Below are 21,455 nucleotides of genomic sequence, written 5' to 3'. Positions count from 1 at the left end.
ACAAAGCCATCAGTTGTATGATATTATAATGGCTTTTTGAAAGTTTAAACACATTAAATGTAATGATTTTAAAATAAAAATTAGAATGGTTGGAGAAAAGATGTACTTCATTGATTTTTCTTGTTAAGTAAATTATAGTATTTGTCAAAGTTTCCAATTTTCAAAGAAACAATTTTTTTTCACATCTTTAAATTTTTAATTCTCCTTTGATCCTGTAGACTCCTCGGATTCTATGATGTAATTATTATCATGAAACAATAAGAGCACAAAAGATGAAGACATTACAAAAAGTTTCACTGACATATCCTTAGTGTTAGTCATCCCAGTTATCAATTTACTTAATTTTCTTTTATAAAATAAGAAAGCCCAATTATTTGAGTCAAACTATTTGAATTACTGGAATACACCCATTTATAAGCCCATGATCACAGAACATTTTCTCAAAAGAAGTTTTCTTACCCAGCCCCCTGGCTGCAAGATCAGTAGCAAAGAGTACTGCAGCTCTCTTGCCAACAAATTCATCATAGACTTCCATTCTTCTCATCTGCTGCTGTCGACCATGCAGGGCAAGGATAGAAATGCCAGGACGTAGCCGGCAGAATACTCGGTACAGATACTGAACCTAGGCATTTACAGAAAAATGATTTTGGTAGTACTTCTGGGTAGCAGCAGGAAGTAAGCTTGCAAGATGAAAAAAAAAATGCATTACAGAGCACAGGTTCATCAATCAAAGTACAGAGCACAGAAAGGGAAATGTAGTCTAGAGCTGTGGTCTTCAAACAAAGCTGTGGTCTTTGAACATTTTTGCTCACATTATTTCCTAAAAGAATTTTGAAAAAAATATGCCCTCCTTACACTTTTAAGTTAGTATCTGACATTTTTCCAAATTTAAGTGGTTGCAAAGAATATAATTTCTGGTATATTTAAATATATTTTAAAATAAAGACTTACCTCTTATAAATGCACCCAATTGATTCTAAATAGCACAGCAACATGATATCCACCACCAGTTATTTAAAAATAATGGGGAAGGCTACGCATGTGTGGGGCAGGACCCCTCAATTTTGCTGCGAACCTAAGACTGCTCTAAAACAAAGTCTTTAAAAAAGGAAGATTACTAACAAAATGTGAGGAACCTCTTCCTTAACAGAAAAATTTTACATCATTTTTTTTCTTCCTTGAATTCATATTTCTATTTCCTGACCTCACAGAATTTTATCTTGTTTTATGCTCGAAAGTCTCTTATTGATCACTTTATCACAATTTGTGATTTTCTACAACAAAACTATGTATATGTAAGTTTTAACTTTAATTTCCTGTAGCCGTAAAGCTGCATTAAAAGTTCTCAGACTCAGGTACTATTATAATTATTAGTACAGAACTGGCCGAAACAAAAAAATGTTAAAATTTGATTTAAAAAACTGTTAAACATAAAAAATAAAATTCTATTATAAATATCTCTCTTAATACATGAGACAAGATAGAGCTGTTGCTTTCGTTTTATTTTTCTTTAGTTTACGTACTTATAAATGAATACCACTGGTTGCTATACTGAGGCAGAGTACAGCATCATTTTATTCCTATTTCTCTAACACAGGTGTTAAGAAAATCTCTTCATGAAAATATAGAAAATGGACTGGAAGGGACCTTAACTTTTTGAACTCCTATAAAATATGTCAGAAACATGATGATAAATTACAAATAATTTTATCAGCTAATAACTCCATTAAGTCTTCCTTCACATTTTGTTGAAAGTAAAGAATGGGAAACCACCTAAATTGCAAAATGACTTGTTACTCCAAAATTAAAGTTATTCACTTTCTCAAACAATATTCTAGTGCTAGGAAGGTTCTCTGATCCTGAGACAATGCACCAGTAAGACTAGGGATAGAGGCACTCCTGCCTTTCCTTTGTAAAGTTTTTAAAAGGGCTAACATGAAAGCGGAGATGAGAAAGGAGAGCCCACAGACCAGACCACAGATGTACTCTCAGGCAACCCAATCTCAGAAAAGCATATATGGAAATTGAAGAACTATTAAAATGGAAGATCAACCAAGAGGCTAAGAGAAAGTTAAGCACGGTTTAAACTGCACTGTAACATGATGGGTGGTGAGAAGTGGTAAAATTAATGAGAACTGTCAACAGATTGAATATGAGTTGAAGACAAGCAAGAATTAAGGATTCCGTCATTTAATGAGATGGGGAAGAGTTAGAGGGAGCAGAACTTAGGGATAGGAAATCTTAAAACTGCTTTTCCTATGTTAAATTTAAGATGCCCTTTAGACACCCAACTGGAAATATCTAGTAGTCAAGTGGATAAACAAGTTTGGGGCTCAGAAAAGAAGTCAGGGCTTAGGATGTAGATTTGGCAGTTGTTAGAACACAGATGGCATTTAAAGCCATGGAATTAAAGAGGTATAGAAAGAGTATAGCTCGAGAAAGGGCAGAGTATACTCTGCCCACTGTGAAGAGGAAAAGCAGAGTATTACAGAGTAAAAACTTTATAAACATTAACTCTTAAAATTATTTCCTTGTACACAGATACGAAAAACATCCTTTCTTTAGAAGATATAAAATTCTAAAAATCTAAAAGAAGTCCTAAAAAATCTGAAGTCATTCTTTACATGGATAAATAATGAGGTTCTGTGCTTTCCCCCAAAAACAGACCACTACTTATCTTCCCCATAAGCTGGAGGAAAACTCACTGCATATTTGTCATGCTAAGCTATTGCAAAAGCTATAAATCTAGAATCAACCTACTATATACCAACAACTATATGTCATCAGGAAATCTGAAATACAGTAGAAGAAAAGTGACACACAAAATCAACCACAGTTTCTTCTCTTTAAGGGAAAAGACCACGTTTTCTTATACATCACTAAATCCGTTACTTATAAGCATATGACTAGTGTTTAAGAAATGCTGATAAACTAAATAAAGATATAAACAAAACACTACAGAATGATAGAGGAAGGTGCAGTTCATTGTCACAAGGGGGTTGGGGAGTGTCAGAAAAGGACTTTCAGATACAACATTTGAGCTTAATCTTAAAGGATATTAAATATTCCTCCAGAATTAGGATGGAGGGATGCAGGGAGATCAGCATGAACAAAGATACGGAGGCATGGAAATAAATGGCATATTCAGTTCGGTATTCACGGAGGGTAAGGTAGACATGAGGTTATAAAGACCTCTAGTTAGTCTAGCCATTCAATTGTTGGTTCTACCAATATTTATTGAGGACTACTATGTTCTAAGTATTGTGCTAGGTGCTAACAATACTGAAGTAAAAACGGACAGTTTCTGCCCTTCCTTATTGAGCTTACAGTCTCATCCATGGGTTCCTTTAAAAATGAAGATGCCAAGATTTTCATTATCTACAAATCCCTCCACATTTAGCACTGTATTTATTAAAATAGATAAATAGCATTTTCAAACAGAAATTTGATATTTTAAAAGGGACAATTCAACACGAATAACTTAAGAAAAATAAACACTAGGTACCTCTTTACAACTGGAGAAAAATACAATACTTTTCTTCTTCAGGTGGCTTCTCAAAAAGGAATACAGCACACTTATTTTTTGCTGCAGCTCACAGACTATGTAGTTCTGTTCCAAAGTGGCAGGGGTGCTTATGGAAATAAGAGGGAAAATGTTAAAAATAAGCCGTGTTGGTAATTTTGAAACCCAGACCAAAAAACAAATGTTAACAGTGGCATGCCTCTCAAGCAAATTTTTCAGACACACACATACATACATACCCCCAAAAACAACCTCTCTACTGTCCCTTAGGAAATGAATACAACACATGACCAAAATACATACAAAATCCCTTATAGATTATGTATCAAAAATATACATGCAAACAGGGGTCACCTCTGCAAGAGTAGGGTCAAGGATCAACTTAAGGGCATGATGGAACTTGCTGGGCAGATGGTACTGTTCTACTTCTTAGCAGGGCCTTAGGTTACAGAGACATACACATTTATCAAAACTCAGTAAATGTACTCTTAATTTGTTCGTTTGTTCGCACTGTATGTAAATCTTAAATCAAAAAAGAAAATCTCTATACAAATACTGAACTCTAGTTAGTGATATGTGTACTGAAATATTTAGGGGAAGTGTACAGATATCTGAAAATTACTTTGAAATGCATCAAAAATAAGATGGGTTGATGTACAGAGGGATGCGTATAGGGTTTTCACTGCAAAATTCTTTCAATTATGCTGCATGTTTGAAATTTCTCATAATAAAAATGTTGGAGAGAAACATACATGCATTTACTCTTTGAACTAATAAAACTACTTTAAGGATTCTGTTCCAAAAAATAATCTGGTAAAAACACAAAAAGATACAGTATTATTTACAAAGAAAAAAAAAAAAAGATGGAAATCAACCCATATGTAGTAGAAAACTTGTGTAATGAACTATTGTACACAATAATGTATCATGCAACTGCAAAAAAAGGAATGAGGAATATATATAGTGCTATGGTATGATCTCTAGGGCATACTGTTAAGTGAAAGAAGCAAAGAAGAATAGTACATAAAATTTGGTATCATTTATCAGAGTGAAGGTATATATACATTCATGCACACACAGGCAACCCTGTGGGTGTATCTGTTTGTATAAAGAGGAAAAAAAAGAGCAACATATAGAAATATAAAGGAAACACACTGGTGTACTTCTTCTACGTATACTCTGATATACAACTCAGAAAGATTCAATCCTGATTTTTCTGGTCCTTTGTAATTTGAGAGTAAATATTCTTTTATGCCTTAAAATATTCTTGACCATAATCTCTCAGGATATATTAACCAAACCGTTAAGTTGCTAAAGGGGAAAATTCAATAATGATATTAAATAAAATTCACAATAGCATCTGCTTTTTATAGTGCTTCTGGTGAATGTGAAATTACAGAGTACTGCAGTCATTATCATATAACCTCCAGTTTTGTAAATTATGTTGCTAAATACCTGTCTTTCAATATGTTTTCTGATAGTCACATTTTTTTACAAATGATGGAACTGCTTTCTAGAATCATTTATGAAATAAACAGTTTTTGCATTCATTTTTTTCTAACTCCATGATCTACAGATAATGACCAACTATTATCTACAGAAACTGGGAACAGGGATAATATGTACAATTAATTTACACTTTAGAGACCACCTAATGATTGAAAAATTAGTGTCAGGTAAAGATAAAAACAGGCAGAAAGGAAAGAGCAAAGAGAACAATGAATAAAATCAAAAGACCTAGACAGTCTTTAGATTATCAAATTAATTGTACCAAGAATTTCAAGAGCTGTCTCGACACAAACTTACAAACAAAAACTAGTGTCTACTCAATGGTAAGCCAAGGAGGAAACTGTACCTCGAATATCTCTTGCTATCCCATTCCTAAGGAGTTCTTGATAACCAAAGCTACCAGAACTCAGATTCTCCAAAGTTTATCCACTAGGATCACCTGGAATCATAGAATCTAGCCTCTTCTCAGGCCTTTTTTAATCCTAGACATCTATTGGTTGAACAAGGTCAAGGTGGGCCTCAATGCCCATATCCCCTGTATTTAAAGACTTTCCAAGAAACCCAATTTGTTTTCCCAATATATTTCTTTTTAGACTAACATTTCACAGCAAGAAATGAAAGTTAAGATAGAGATGATGGTAGAGGTGAGTCCATATTGAGATCTTCAATACAGATTCAATTTAAATTCACTGGAAAACATTTCTGGAAGTCAAGTATGTCCACAGTCTGCATGTATGTGCGTATGATTCATACTAAACATATATACACTTCCAGCAGTCATAATATCAAAATACACTTTAAAACATATTTCCCCCAACCCATTTACACCTCTCTCTCTCTCTCTCTCTCTCACACACACACACACGCACACACCTTTTACTGTCACATAGACACACACACCTTACTTTCCAGTTTTAGTGAGACCAACACAAAACATTGCTGCAATGTTTTAAACAGAAAGGTATTTTGCTAAATATTAATGCAGTTGATAAAATGTGTTCCATAGCACATTAGTCCCACATAATACAGCTAAAAAGAATGATTCTGTACCAAAATAATTTCAGTAAATGCAGAAAGCTTTATTCATCTCCCACTGCTTTGAAGAATCACAATGTCCAAGAAAATATTAAAGGTTCTGAGAAGTCTTGAAGAACACTGCTTTACCTTAACTCAACATTTGCTATTTATCTATCTAGGTATGCATTTCCCCACCTCACCCCTATTTTATGGGGGAATTTGTTCATTTTGGAAAATATTGCATTAGAGTAGTCACACATTTTGGAAAATATTGCATTAGAGTAGTCACACATTTAAAGGTGCATAGAGAATTTAAATAATTTTTACCAATATACTTTCTATGCTTTGCATATTTAATCAACAATATAAAATAATGTTTTCTTTCCTAGAAAAGTAGTATTAATTTGAAATGTCAAATTCTTAATCTAAAAAGAGAGAACACTGATTGTGATTGAATCAAATATGGTTTCAAATAGTACATACCTGTATTTTGCTTTTTCATGAACCCAAACATACTCAGGGTTTTTCAAACTCAAGCGTGCAAGGTCCTTTACAGATTTGGTTTGTGTAGCTGAGAAAAGCAAAGTCTGACGTTTCTTGGGAAGGTTTTCAATAATAGCATTCATGGTATCAGCAAAGCCCATATCCAAGATTCTATCTGCTTCATCAAGAACTAAAAAGAGAGATGCAAGTTGAACAACAATATTTAAGATACACGTTAGGCTAAATGCAATATGGTATTCTGCACTGGATTCTAGAACAGAAAAAGGAAATTCGTGGAAAAACTGGTAAAATCGAAAAAAAGTCTGTATATTAAATACATATGCCAATGTTAATCACTTAGTTTTGGCAAAGGTACCAAAGTTATATAAGATGTTACACTGGGGGAAAATGAGGGACGGAAGGATATAGAGGAACGTTCTGAACTATCACTGCAACTTTTCTATAAATCTAGAATTATTCCGAAGTTGATTTTAAAAAATACACATTAGGTAACATCATAAGTAGATGTACCTTAAAAGATAACTCTTAGCAGTGTCAGATACTGAGGTGTCTAATTTCATACAGAAAAAAGGGCTTATCTCTATTTTGATTTAAAAATGGTCTCAGTGAAAACAGTAATTCAAAAAGTTACATGAAGCAGAAACTAACACACCATTGTAAAGCAATTATACTCCAATAAAGATGTTAAAAAAAAAAAAGTTACACGTACCACAATGTTCACTGCAGCACTACTGACAATAGCCAGGACATGGAAGCAACCTAAATGCCCATCAACAAATGAATGGATAAAGATGTGGCACATATATACAATGGAATATTACTCATCCATAAAAAGGAATGAAATTGAGTTATTTGTAATGAGGTAGATGGACTTAGAGTCTGTCATACAGAGTGAAGTAAGTCAGAAAAAGAAAAACAAATACCGTATGCTAACACACACATACGGAATCTTAAAAAACAGTACTGATGAACCTAGTGCCAGGGCAAGAATAAAGGTGGAAATGTAGAGAACGAACTTGAGAACACAGGGCAGGGGAAGGGGAAACTGGGACAAAGTGAGAGAGTAGCATTAAAAATATATACACTACCAAATGTAAAATGGATGCCTAGTGGGAAACTGCTGCATAGCACAGGGAGATCAGCTTGATGCTTTGTGACGACCTAGAGGGGTGGGATAGGGAGGGTGGGAGGGAGGCTCAAGAGACAGGGGATATGGGGATATATGTATACATGTAGCTGATTCACTTTGTTATACAGCAGAAACTAACACAACATTATAAAGCAATTATACTCCAATAAAGATATTAAAAAAAAAGTCTGAGTTGTACTCTCTGGATTTAGAACCATATGCCAAAAAATTGCTTCAAGTTATTTCTCAGATTTTTAGTCACAATATTTATTCAATAAAATATTTCTATCATTAAAATTTATGAGCGCTCACTCCTAAGCCTGAGATTTTTTTCATTAGAGATATATTAGACTCACCTAACATCTGGAGATTGGTAGCATGAAAACATATCGTTTCATCCATGTGTTGAAGAAGCCGACCCGGTGTGCAAACAAGTATATTTATGTTATTGATCCTCTCAGCTTCGTGTTTCAGATCCTGAAAACAGTTGTTTCTTTTGATTACACAGACCCATCACTGAGCAGCCTGTGTAGCAAAACTATACAAGCCATCTGCATGTGGCATTTCATCATAGCAATGTAAATACTCTAGAAGTAAATGTAATTTCTCCCTTCTATTTTTATAGCACATCCAAATTTCTGGGCTAAAAAAAAAGTCCTTAGTGAAGACCTAAGGAGTTCAGAGCTCCTCTAGATTCTTAATCATATCTGGGATTTTGAAGCCAAGAAAAATATATGACTGCTCCAAGTCTTTATTTCCTCCTGTGTCTGCCAGAACCCACTTAAAAACTAGAATTATACCCATTCTTTTAAGTCAGAACCCAGGGGCACTGAACAGGCTCTCTGACACCACTCACTGCACTTCATGGACTGAAAACAAGAGCTGACTTCTCCACATTCTAGAATATCTCTCCTCGAAACAAGAGCCACAGAATGTTAGTTGTTAGAGCTGGGTGATAGGTACATGAGTATGTGAGGGCTTGTGATACTCTTCCTTTTTTGTGCATATTTGCATATAAATTCAAGAATTCCTCACAATCTAGAAGAGACTCTAGCCAAGACAAGTAGTCCAGGTAAACCAGAAGAAAGAGAAGCGGAGCAGCAGGCTTTACTATAACCTAAAATAAACACTCCTCAAAACTACGTTCTACCTTCCTTTCTTCTGCTGCTGACCCAGCAATGTTCTGAATTATTCAACCTCCTAGATACTTTATTGAAAGGAACTAGTCTACATACTGAAATGTACCTTTTCCAATGAATATTAACAAATAGATTTACAGGCTAATTAGAATTAATTAGTCTCAGAGAATCTGATCAATCCAGATACCCTGACAAAGCAGACTTTCTGGACCTGCAAAACTGACAAACATATTCTGGATGATAGTGACCACACCAGGATGCTGCCACCTCCTGTCTAAGGGGCCAGCCTCTGTTTAGATGATATCTCTACCTCTTCCCGGTCAACTGCCACAGTGCTCCAACATAAATAAGTTATAGAAGGAAAGAAAGAAGGACAAGGACAAAAAGACAAACCTTTCCGCCAATGATGAGGCCAGCTGAAAAGTCATGATTCTTCCCTACTTTTCGGAGAACCTCAAAGGTCTGATAGGCCAGTTCTCTTGTAGGTGATATAATCAGAGCCCCCAGCCCATCTGCTGAGGTCCACTGCAGACGATACAAGCCTTCCAGCACCTCAAAAAAGAACAAATTCACGTTCAATAAGTCCTTTAGAGAGGCAACTTTTTGACTCCTGAGTTAACCTTGCCCCCCCAAATCAAACGCACCTTCCAAGCAGAAAGTATACCTGTCATGAGTCTTAATCAGAAAGAAGAAACTGTTTGCTTTGTTTTTTCTTTTTCTTCTATGCACCAGAAGCATCCTCCCCCAATCATAGAGGAAAAGAAGCCCCATGGCAGTGCAGATGCTACCAGAGACATGCCATGAGGAGATGACAATCAGTGAAAGGTCTGTATAGCCCACAGTCCATTAAAACAGATTTCAGAAAAATATTTGTCACAATTTTCTGAACAGAAACCACATTAAAATAAACTCTGTGTAACTGCCGTAGTTATACAGTGACTGAATTTTCTAGTTGTAGAAAGATGTTGTTATAAAAAATAGAATTTAAGAGAAAAATGTTTTTTTAACACTTGGAACAAAAAATCAAATGTGATTTTTCTGAGCTGATTATTTAGCAGGAATTAAAAATTACGAGACCAACTGCATAACAGATATAAGTGAATTCCTAAGAGGCTCTATTGTTCTACTGCTATAAAAGATAGATATCAATGTCCTGGAAAATTCTCAATGAATGACCCAATTTCCTTAAAGTGAGCAATTTTAGCTTTATCCTAAACAGGTGGCAAGTATAAATGCGATTGGCAGGTTTGCAAGGGTGAGTACAGAAACAGCCTTCCCTGCCATGCCACCGGGCTCATTGCAGAGAAGAACCATTCTGACCTGCCACCCTGGAACCTGCCACCCCCACATCCTTCAGGAATTCAGGCTTGTCGGCACACGATAATTCATTCATTCAGTAAGTTATTGAGTGCCCATCCTGTGCAAGGTGCTGTGCTAGGACATGGGGGATACAGTAGAGAACAAGACAGATGTGGCACCAGTCTGATAAAGCTTGCATTCTAGCCAGGGAAACCCAACATGAAACAACTCTTCACGTAGTTATTTCTATCTAGGCACAGAATGTTTTAAAATCATATAACAAAGGATCTGACCCAACATGAAAAAACTACTTACTGGAACAAGGAAAGCCAAAGTCTTGCCAGATCCAGTTTTGGCAGCTCCAAGGACATCTTTACCTCGCAATGCCAACCCAATGGTCTGCTTCTGTATCTCAGTTACCAAACGGTACTGCGCTTCTTGCAAACCTGCCAGTATGGACAGGAAGAAAATGACACTTTAGAGCATCCCTGTAGAACAGTACTATGGGCTGAATTGGGCACCCCCTCAATCGCAGAATTCATATGTTGAACCCCTAATCCCCAGTACTTAGAATGTGACTGTATTCAGACACAGGTGATTAAAGAGGTGATTAAGTTAAAATGAGTCCATTAGGGTAGGCCCAAATCCAATCTGACTGATGTCTTTATAAGAAGGGAAAATTTGGACACAAAAACCACTAGGGTGAGTACACAGAGGGACAACTACTTTGAGAGGCAGCAGAGGGCAACCATCTGTAAGCCAAGGAGAGAGGCCTGGAACATATCCTTCCATCATGGCCCTCAGAGGAAACCACCCCTGCCAGCACCTTGATCTTAGACTTCTGACCTCCAGAACAATGAGAAGATAAATTTCTGTTGTTTAAGCCACCTAGTCTGTGTTATTTTGTTCTGGTGGCACTAGCAAATCAATACAAAAGGTGACACATTTTTGTTTATTCTCTTGCTTATTTTAAACATTTTAATTATTCAGAGGCCCTGGCACCTTGGTTTTTTACTATTGTTTTTTAACCAGTCCAGAAAGAATGAGAATGACAAATTGGTAAAACTTAAATAAATTAATAATGTTTCTTGTTACAGGTTTTCATGATATCAAAATAAGATTTTTTTTAATTTTATTTTATTTTTTTATATAGCATGATTTTTTTTGTTTTAGTTTTTGTTTTGCAGTACACGGGCCTCTCACTGTTGTGGCCTCTCCCATTGTGGAGCACAGGCTCCGGACACGCAGGCTCAGCGGCCATGGTTCACGGGCCCAGCCACTCCACGGCACGTGGGATCCTCCTGGACCGGGGCACGAACCTGTGTCCCCTGCATCCGCAGGCAGACCCTCAACCACTGCACCACCAGAGAAGCCCGCATGTTCTTATTAGTTATCTATGTGATACATATTAGTGTATATATGTCAATCCCAATCTCCCAATTCATCCCACCACTACCACCACCACCACCCCCCGCCTTCCCCCGCTTGGTGTCCATACGTTTGTTCTCTACATCTGTGTCTCTATTTCTGCCTTGCAAACTGGTTCGTCTGTACCATTTTTCTAGGTTCCACATATATGTGTTAATATATGATATTTGTTTTTCTCTTTCTGACTTACTTCACTCTGTATGACAGTCTCTAGGTCCATCCATGTCTCTACCAATGACCCACTTTCTTTCCTTTTTATGGCTGAGTAATATACCATTGTATATATGAACCACATCTTTATCCGTTCGTCTGTCAATGGGCATTCAGGTTGTTTCCATGATCTGGCTATTGTAAATAGTGCTGCAGTGAACACTGGGGTGCATGTGTCTTTTTTTTTTTTTTTTTTTTTGCGGTAAGTGGGCCTCTCACTGTTGTGGCCTCTCCCGTTGCAGAGCACAGGCTCTGGACACGCAGGCTCAGCGGCCATGGCTCACGGGCCTAGCCGCTCCACAGCATGTGGGATCTTCCTGGACCGGGGCACGAACCCGTGTCCCCTGCATCGGCAGGCAGACTCTCAACCACTGCGCCACCAGGGAAGCCCCTGCATGTGTCTTTTTGAATTATGGTTTTCTCTGGGTATGTGCCCAGTAGTGGTACTGCTAGGTCATATGGTAATTCCATTTTTAGTTTCTTAGAGAACCTCCATACTGTTCTCTATAGTGGCTGTATCAATTTACATTCCACCAACAGTGAAAGAGGGTTCCCTTTTCTCCACACCCTCTCACATTTGTTGTTTGTAGATTTTCTGATGATGCCCATTCTAACCGGTGTGAAGTGATACCTCACTGTAGTTTTGATTTGCATTTCTCTAATAATTAGTGATGTTGAGCAGTTTTTCATGTGCCCCTTGGCCATCTGTATGTCTTCTTTGAAAAAATGTCTATTTAGGTTTTCTGCCCATATTTTGACTGGGTTGTTTGTTTTTTTAATATTGAGCTGCCTGAGCTGTTTATATATTTTGGAGATTAATCCTTTGTCCGTTGATTCATTTTCAGATATTTTCTCCCATTCTGAGGGTTGTCTTTTCGTCTTGTTTATAGTTTCCTTTGCTGTGCAAAACCTTTTAAATTTCATTAAGTCCAACAAAATAAGACTTTTTTCAGGTTAAACTTTCTCTAAACATTTTTCCATTTAAAAAAACCATCAAGAAATCCAACAATATGTCCCAAGATCACCATGAACCTACCTTTCAGTGTTTTTTTGGACAAGGGGAAATCTGAAAATCTTGTAATTTCATTTACATTTATCTGAAAAGTAAAAGGGGACTATGTGAGATAAGGCAAAATAACATACTGCATAATTCATTTATTTTACAACAAAACTAATTTTTGTCTACATTGTGCTGCCTAGCGCATCCTTGGTACTGCGGTATTGAATTCAATCATCACTTCTAAGTAAAAACTATCATTCCTTCTGAAAAGAAATATGCCTTGAAGAAGCTATCATCAAAAATATAACTGTAACCATTTCAACTGGTTAAAAAAAAAACTTCACTCAACACACACACACACACACACACACACACACACCTACCTTCAATATCTTCGAACACCTCTAAAATGTTAACAATACAATAAGTCATCATCACATCAATTTTAGGAAGAAAATTTCCCTTCATCCCATCCTTCAAAGAATATCAGTCTAGGAAGTCAAGGGCAAAATGACTATAAACCACAGACCACGATGAGAAAACTTCTCTTTACACACTTTGGAGACTAACTTGAAGTTAGGTGCAGAAATATATCTTGCTAGCACAAACCTTTCAAACGCAACCTGACAACTACTCATTTGGGGGTATATTGGAGGAGGGGTATTATTTAACAATAACCAGGGAAAGTGTCACTGTCATGATCTGAAGTCACAAAAAGTAACATTTTGCCCTTTAACTTTACATTACCTAAATGTTCATCACTGATGTTCTTCATTAGCATAAACCCAATTTTCTGAATTTCATTTCGGATGCTCAGGAGAATTATTTTATCATAGATGCTGAAAGTAGGAACTACTCAGATCTGGGAATGTGCTGCCAAATTATTCATGATTCACAAAAGGGGAAAGCTGCATTTGTAAGGTTCATTTATTAAAATTACACTCCAGGCAGTAAAGGGATGACAGCTTGTATTTCATTTTAGTCTATAGATTCTTAATGTAGTCCAGACAGGGTTATTCTCTGGCCTCAAATGATGAAAACATAATTATTAAAACATTGCCTTAATCCCTACAACTCATTCCAGATAACACTGGAGAGGAGGCAGAATCAGTGTACGAACAGTAGAAGGAGAAAATTTTATTCAAATAATATCCTGTCCTATCAAGGAACCTAAATTAGGAGGTAAGTAATCTCCCAAACCAGACAATAAAATCAGGTGCGGTCCACCCTGCACTTGTGGTATTATCAGCTAAAAATCTGTTTTCACAGCAAGTAGAATGCTTACAGGAGCTAGACGGGCAACACACTCTTTAATCCCCATCATAGATACAGCCCACAGGCAAAGTGGGCTACTCAGACAAAGGACTGCATATCTTTCTAAAGTCTATCAACCTCCTAAAGGGAAAGTCTGGAAGAAACAAACTATTCCAGTACTCTACCAACCATTACAACATAAAACTGCACACCATACGCTTAGAAAGAGGTCACCAAAGAAACAAAAAGGACATTTTTTACTCCACTGATGTCTAGAACAAGGGTCAGCAGACTATGGCCCACAAGCCCAATCTTTTCTTCCCTGTTTTTGTAAATACAGTTTTACTGGAGCACAACTACAACCATTCATTTACATACTGTCTATGTAGTTGTGCCAGAGACCATCTGGCCCACAAAACTTAATATTCACTATCTTAATATTCACAGAAAAATTCTGCCAACCATGTTCTAGAAGACTGTCAATTATAGTCCAAGGAACACTAGGAAGCCACAGCAGAAGATGGCTATGGTTCCTACAAAAAAAATAAAACTCTCTTTCCCCTTCCCTTCATCCTTTTCTTTTCTTAGAAAAAAAATCACTCTTAGAAAAATCATAACATCTCTATCAATCAAAACCTCTAAAAATCTGTATCATCATTCTTCTGAAATCAAAGAACAGATCTTTCAGTGACGGTACTTATTAAGAACGTCCCAGCATTGGTGGAAAAGTTAGAGGGGGCAGAGGAAAGGAGAACAGGGTGGCTATTACTTAACCACTCTCTTATACTTCTTCCAACTGTCTTTTTTTCACAAATGTGAATGATGCTTTTACATCCCGAAGCAGGGAGGAAAAAGTATTTAAAACTTCCTAGAATGCTCCACCTATTGCAATCAAGAGAAGAAAAGCAATCTACTTCAAATTACACCAGACCAAATTCTGATTAAGGAAAACACAAAATCAGATTAGAAAGCAGAGTTCCTATATAGCATAGCTGATTACAATAAAAAATCTAAATGAATCCTAGGTGAGGAGAGCTTGAGTCATTCAGCAAGTGAAAACCATTACTAAACAAATAGTTCAACATTTCTCCATAAGCTTCAATCCCCAGCTCTCCATCAGCCCCTCTAGAACACACACCCTACACAGTGGCCTTAGAAATAAGCCACCCAGAGTTCCCACTTCGGGAAGAGAGCTGACTGATAAATGCCAGCTGTCACCGCTCTAGAGCCACCACTGAAAAAGCCATGCCTGCCTGGCCTGCACCCAGTCAATGACCAAGCACAGCAGCAGTACCCATTCCCGCAGGACAGGGGATTCCTCTATGCGCAACTTTGGTTTGAGGACATCCTGTCAGCTTTCTGAAAACAGTGCTGCAGCCTACGCGCCTCCTACCCCCTCCTCCTGTCCTCTTTCCTTTCCCTCCCTATTCCTGTTCCCTCTCCTTTACCTTTACAGACACTTTCTCCCAATAAATTCCAATTCACTTAACCCCATCTTGGCATCTGCCTCTCAGAGGACCCAAGATCTAGACTATACCAACAGTCTAGCCTCCAGACCCTTTACAGTTTGGATATATTCTCTAATTGTCCCCTGAAACTCACCATTGCTTCTAGATAAAGCTTTTAAAGACAGCCTCTATATAAGTTTCCTACTGTTGCTGTAACAAATTACCAAAAACAGTGGCTTAAACCAATATAAATTTATTACTTACAATTCTGGAAGTCAGAAGTCCAAAACCAGTCTTACTCAACTAAAATCAAGGAGTTGGCAGGGCTGCATTCTTTTGGGTAACTTTACGAGAGAATCCATTTCCTTGCTTTTTCCAGCTTCTAGAGGCTGCCCACATTCCTTGGCTTATGGCCCCCTCCCATCTTCAAAGCCAGCCAGCATGGACAGTCAAGTCTCTCACTTCACAGTGCTCTGACACTGACTCTTCTGCCTCCCTCCTCCACACTTAAGGGCCATTGGATGATTACACTGAGTCCACTCGGATAATCCAGATCAACCAACATATTTTAAAGTCAGCTGATTAGCAACCTGAATTACCCCTTGCCATGTAACTTATTCACAGGTCTGAGGATTAGGATGCTGACGTCTTTAGTAGGTCATTATTCTACCTACTACAGCCTCCAAAGCCATTCAGTCTACTTTCAATCCTCTTCTTCAACCTCATCAACCTCATCAAGCCAATTTTGGAACACATATCACACTCCAAGGAGTATGTCCCCCTCAAAGAACACCATGTATTTTCACATCTTTTTGTATCTCCTCCTGTTGCTCCCTCCACCTACAATGTCCTTGCCAATCCTTTCCACCTGGAGAACACATCATTCAAGAACTGGCTCCACTCATGGCTACCACAAACTGCTGTACAGTTCATGTCCTACCCAAAGGCATCTGGTAAGGCTGAGGTGTGGGTGCTGAAATCCAGCCCACTTTCAGCTCCACCAGCCAGGCCTGAGGCTGCAACCACCAGGAAGAAGGGTAGCGTGCCCAGAGGAAAAACCTTTCTCTAAGTCATCTGGCCAGAAAGGGCTCTGCACATAATAACTCAACCTTCTTCCCCGATTACACCATCCTTTAACTCCAGAGCACTGCACATACTTACTAGCATTACATCTGTCAAAATGTATCAACCCCATCCCACCTCCCTTGAGATACAGACAGGTATTTTTTTTCCACCTACTTTTACCTAAGCCTCAACAACAACCTGTCAAAATGTTCCAAAATGTCTCTGAATCAAATTGTTCAGTATTTCACCAGTGAGGCTACTGAGCACCACCTGTGTACTGTCCACTGTAATAAAACTTCTATGCACAAATTCTACCATCTGAGAGCCATATGGTAGGGTCTGCCCCTTTTTACATACAATCTTCTCTGGTTGTATTCTAGTATTGCTAGCCATGGCAACTGATTCCATGCTGCATTTATTTCTTAAGAAAATATTTCTAAAACTTAAAAAAAAAAACAGAACAATACTTAGCAGGAAAAAAAATGTTCCTTCAACTTAGTGAAAAGATTGGGATTTAAACATTTGTGCAACACAGTAAAGCATGGTGGTCTGGAGCCCTGGCATCAGACCTATACCCGCTGGATTAGAACTTTTCCCCTTACTATCAATAGCATTTTCACTTCCTGTTTAATGTAGTGCAAATTATTTAGCCTTGCTGTGTCTTAAAGTTTCCTCACTTATATAATGGGGACTATCTCATAGGGTTGTTTGTTTTGAGAATATGGCAAATCAACATGTATAAAAACTTGATAAATGTTAATAATTATTATTAAAACAAGAGACCAAAAAGAACGGACCCACGTTACCGAGCAGAATAAAGCCACCTGGAAAAGGTCAGTGTGCACCAAACATCTAAACACTAAAGGTCTTCTCAAGGACAAGCACTGTGGGACCCATCTTTGGGGAGAGCAAAGCAGGTATATCATCAATGACCTAGTGGTAGAGTTGACAAAGAAGTTAAAGCCAGTCATCACAGCCTGCTGATGACTGCTATAATAAAGGCATATACAAAATGCTACGGACACACAGCAGCCCTAACCCTACCTGGGGAGGTCAGGAAGAGAAGCTGGAGGTAAATCTTGGAGGATGAGTAGGTGTCCCTAGGGTTGGGGAAATGGGACTGCTCACTGCAAGCAGTGGAAACATCAAGTACCAGGACAAGAAGCATCAAGGAGCATGGCCAATTCACAAAAGTGCAGGTTGTTCTTTCATGTGTGCCTACCACATACCACTTGGTTTATATACATCACCTCATCTTAGCCTTACAACACTCTGGGTGGTTAATAATCTCTGTTGAATAAAGAAACTGAGACACAGGGACATAAAGAAATTCGGCGAGTCAACACCTGAACTGAGTGAGATTTAAACCAGGTCTGCCTGACCACAAATAACTTACTCTTTCACTGGACTAGAACATGCTGACACATTGAAGTGTTTGACCATTTTCCTGAAAATAACTGTGAGCCAAGGAAGGGTTTTAATCAGGAGTAAAACAATTGGATCTCATCTTGGAAATAAACATTCTAGCAAATATGGAAGACAGATTAGAAGGCAGTAAGGCCTAAGGGACAAATCCCACCACCTGTTTTAGTAACTGAAGTTTTGCTATGCCCATTTAAGTATTTCCATGGCAAGCTTTTGTGTTACAATGGCAGAGTTGAGTAGTTCCACCCTTACAACCTGCAAAGCTAAAACCATTTACTGTCCTGTCCTTTACAGGAAAAGTCTGCTGACCCATGTTACAAGCAATAGCTACTGTAGTAACCCAAGCAAGAGATGATGGAGCCTGAACTAAGGCATGGCACTGGCGATGGAGAAGCATTTGAGAAATTTAAGAAGCAGAGTTAATCACCACTGTGACTAACTGAATGTAAGAGTGGTAAGACGGAGGCCTCTAGGATTACTCCTAGGTTTCTAGCTCATCAGTCTGCTTAAGTGGTGGGGCTAGGATGGGGTAGCCTAAATAATGGTCCCCAAATATGCCCATATCCTAATCTCCGGAATTGTGGATATTATCTTACATGACGAAAGAGACTTTGCACAGTAACTAACGATCTTGAGATGGGGAGATTATCCTCAATTATTTGAGTAAACCCTAAATGTGATCAAAAGTACCCTTACAAAAAAAGGATACAGGTAGATTTGACATAGAACAGGAGAAGGCAGTGTGTCCATGGAGGCAGAGACTGGAGTAATGCAGCCACAGGCCAATGAATACATCCACCAGAAGCTAGAAGCAGCAAGAAACAGAATTTCCCCTAGAGCCTCTAGAGGGAGTGTGTCCCCACTGACACCTTGATTTCAGCCCAGTGAAACTGATTTCAGACTTGTGGCTTCCAGAACTGTAAGAGAATAAATTCCTGTTGTTTTTAGACAACAAATTTGTGGTAATTTGCCATGGTGGCAATACAGAAATAATACACAGGATTGTGAATTTAGAAGAAAAAGATAATGAACTCAGTTTTAGATCTGCAGCATTTAAGGTATCCTATGACACAAATAAAGACATCCAGCACAGTCAGAAAAAAAAAAAAAAGGATATGAACTCAGAAGAGCTCTGGGTAGAATGCAAGAAGGAAGAGTCACAAGAATAAACCTTGGGATTACACAAGAGAAGAGAACAGAGTGAGAAGAAGCAAGGGATGAGGCTCTCCTTCTGAAGTAATTCCAGTCAGATGAAGAAGGGCCCAAAATGCAATCTGACAGTAATTTACCTTACAGTGGCTTCTTGAGGTGCTGTGTATACAGCAGCAGTAATAATGTAACAGGTTATATATGGAATATTTATGCGTCAGGCATTGTGCAGAATACTTTACATGCATTCTTACTAACTGCCCATAACTTATAAAGTAGATATTATTATGCCTTTTAAAGACAAGAGAAGCAAAGTAACTTGCCCAAAGTCACTCATCGGGCAACCAAAAGCCAGAATCAAATCATCATCTTAACTTAAAAGCCCAAAACAAACTCTAAGTTCCATCTAACCTTACTTTTGATCTAATAGTTGTTTAAAGAAAAGCTATACCAGCATGACACATGATGACTTTAATTCCAGATATATTCCATATGTTAAATCCCCGATTACACTGCACTAGAAGGGGGCAATCACTGAAAGGCTACGTGAGGTGGGTGAAGGCCAACAGACGTGGAATTTAGGAGGAAGGAAAAGAAGGGGTAGTGGCAGCCCCAAGAAGCGTGAGCTGGGAAGAGATCTAGAAGTCAAAATGATAACTACAGGGGCTTCCCTGGTGGCGCAGTGGTTGAGAGTCCCCCTGCCGATGCAGGGGACACGGGTTCGTGCCCCGGTCCGGGAAGGTCCAACATGCCGCGGAGCGGCTGGGCCCGTGAGCCATGGCTGCTGAGCCTGCGCGTCCGGAGCCTGTGCTCCGCAATGGGAGAGGCCTCAACAGTGAGAGGCCCGCATAACGCAAAAAATAAAAGAAAAAGAAAAAAGAAAATGATAACTACAGGATAACTACTACATTCATCTGGGAACATCAGCTACATTGTGGGATGGCAGGTACCAGAAACAGACCATGAGTCCAGCTTTTCTATAGCAATTATTGGATGGGGACATGAAACAAGTAGAAAAAATAAGCATAGGAAGGATGGTGATGAGAGATGCAAGACTAGCATAACGATTAAAAGCAAAGGCTTTGGAATCATAAAGACATGAGTCTAGGTTCCAGACAAATTTCTTACCCTCTTGGAGCCTCAATGTTCTCATCTGTAAAATGGAAATAAGACCCAATGCCTCAGATCAAGTCAAATAATTAATGGGAAGCACATGGTGAGTAGCTTAAAATGTGTCATTATTTACCATTACTGTTGTTAGTATTAGTTTTATGAATATTTCTAATACCTATTATAGCAATTAATCTCCCTATGCTTAAGTACCACTGCATTTCCATCATTTTATCAAGACAAGTGTGGTGAGCAGAAGAGCGGCCTGGACGGTCAGGAGGCCTGGGTTGTGGCACCCAGCAGCCCACCTGTGGCCTCAACAGGGCCCCGGGTGGCACCTCTCACCCCACTCCCTTCTCCGGAACTAACGGCTTGTTCCCCAGGCAGGGTACCAGTGACAGGTCGGCCCCCTCGTCTGTGCAGCCCAGCGCGGCAGGGACATGTAGCCCCGCAGCCGGCCCGCGCCCCCTCCCCGGCGCCGGCCTCACCTTCTCAAAGTTCTGCATGAGGCGGCTGATAACCTCGCGCTCGACCTGCCACTCGGGCTTCTTCAGCTGCTTCCTCAACTGTTTTTTTTGGCTCTGCTTGTGGCTGTGTTTCTTCTTCCAACGATTGAAGCTCCGCACCGGGTCGGGCCGAGCTCCTGGACCCTGAGAGGCGGAAGTTTTACCCATCGCGGCGGTGGCGACAGCGCACACGGTGCCCAAACACGAGATCAGGCCAGGAGAACGTACGGCACTAAGACGACGAGGAACCAGCGCGGGGAAAGAGGACGACTACGCATACGCGAAACCACAAGCCCGCCCCCGGGCTTTCGAAACGTGGGCATGCGCGGTGTTCACAGCTAGAAAAAAGTGGGCGGTGATTGGCGACTCGGAATCCACAGAGCGGAGCGGAGCAGGCTCGGGGGAAACGGAAACCGGGCAATCTGAGGAAGAGGGCGGGGCTGAGTGGTTCCTAAAGCACGCCGGCGCTTTAAATACACGCATGCGTGCTAGTTGCTGTTACTATGGTGAGGTCGTACAACTTAATACTTAAAGGCCGTAACTTTGCTCTGGGTTTTCCTCCGCGAACCGGGCGCTAACACCACTGCGCGCCCCTCCACCCCCCGCCACACACACACACACACAGACACACACACACACACACACACACACACACACACACACACACACACACACACACACACACACACACACACACACACACACACACACACACCCGCCCCAACCCCCGCCACACACAC

General features: G+C 39.2%; 1 protein-coding gene across 3 annotated transcripts in view; it reads right to left on the bottom strand.

Moving 5' to 3' along the window:
- The window catches only part of DDX10 (DEAD-box helicase 10), a 288,455-nt gene extending 267,492 nt beyond the window's left edge, over positions 1-20,963 (bottom strand). For all 3 annotated transcript variants that reach the window (XM_060160341.1, XM_060160342.1, XM_060160343.1), the window contains exons 1-8: positions 20,698-20,963; positions 12,795-12,855; positions 10,436-10,566; positions 9,215-9,373; positions 8,039-8,159; positions 6,533-6,722; positions 3,506-3,632; positions 460-622 (exon numbers count right to left, since the gene is read on the bottom strand). In XM_060160341.1, coding sequence (XP_060016324.1) covers positions 460-622; positions 3,506-3,632; positions 6,533-6,722; positions 8,039-8,159; positions 9,215-9,373; positions 10,436-10,566; positions 12,795-12,855; positions 20,698-20,883 — 1,138 coding nt within the window. In that variant the 5' untranslated portion in view covers positions 20,884-20,963. The remainder of the gene's footprint in view (positions 1-459; positions 623-3,505; positions 3,633-6,532; positions 6,723-8,038; positions 8,160-9,214; positions 9,374-10,435; positions 10,567-12,794; positions 12,856-20,697) is intronic.
- Positions 20,964-21,455: the final 492 nt, after the last annotated feature.

This window comes from Lagenorhynchus albirostris, chromosome 9 (genome assembly GCF_949774975.1).
Source record: "Lagenorhynchus albirostris chromosome 9, mLagAlb1.1, whole genome shotgun sequence".
Lineage (NCBI taxonomy): Eukaryota > Metazoa > Chordata > Mammalia > Artiodactyla > Delphinidae > Lagenorhynchus > Lagenorhynchus albirostris.
Note: the sequence above shows the minus strand (reverse complement) of the source record. Positions and strands in the feature narration are given on the sequence as shown.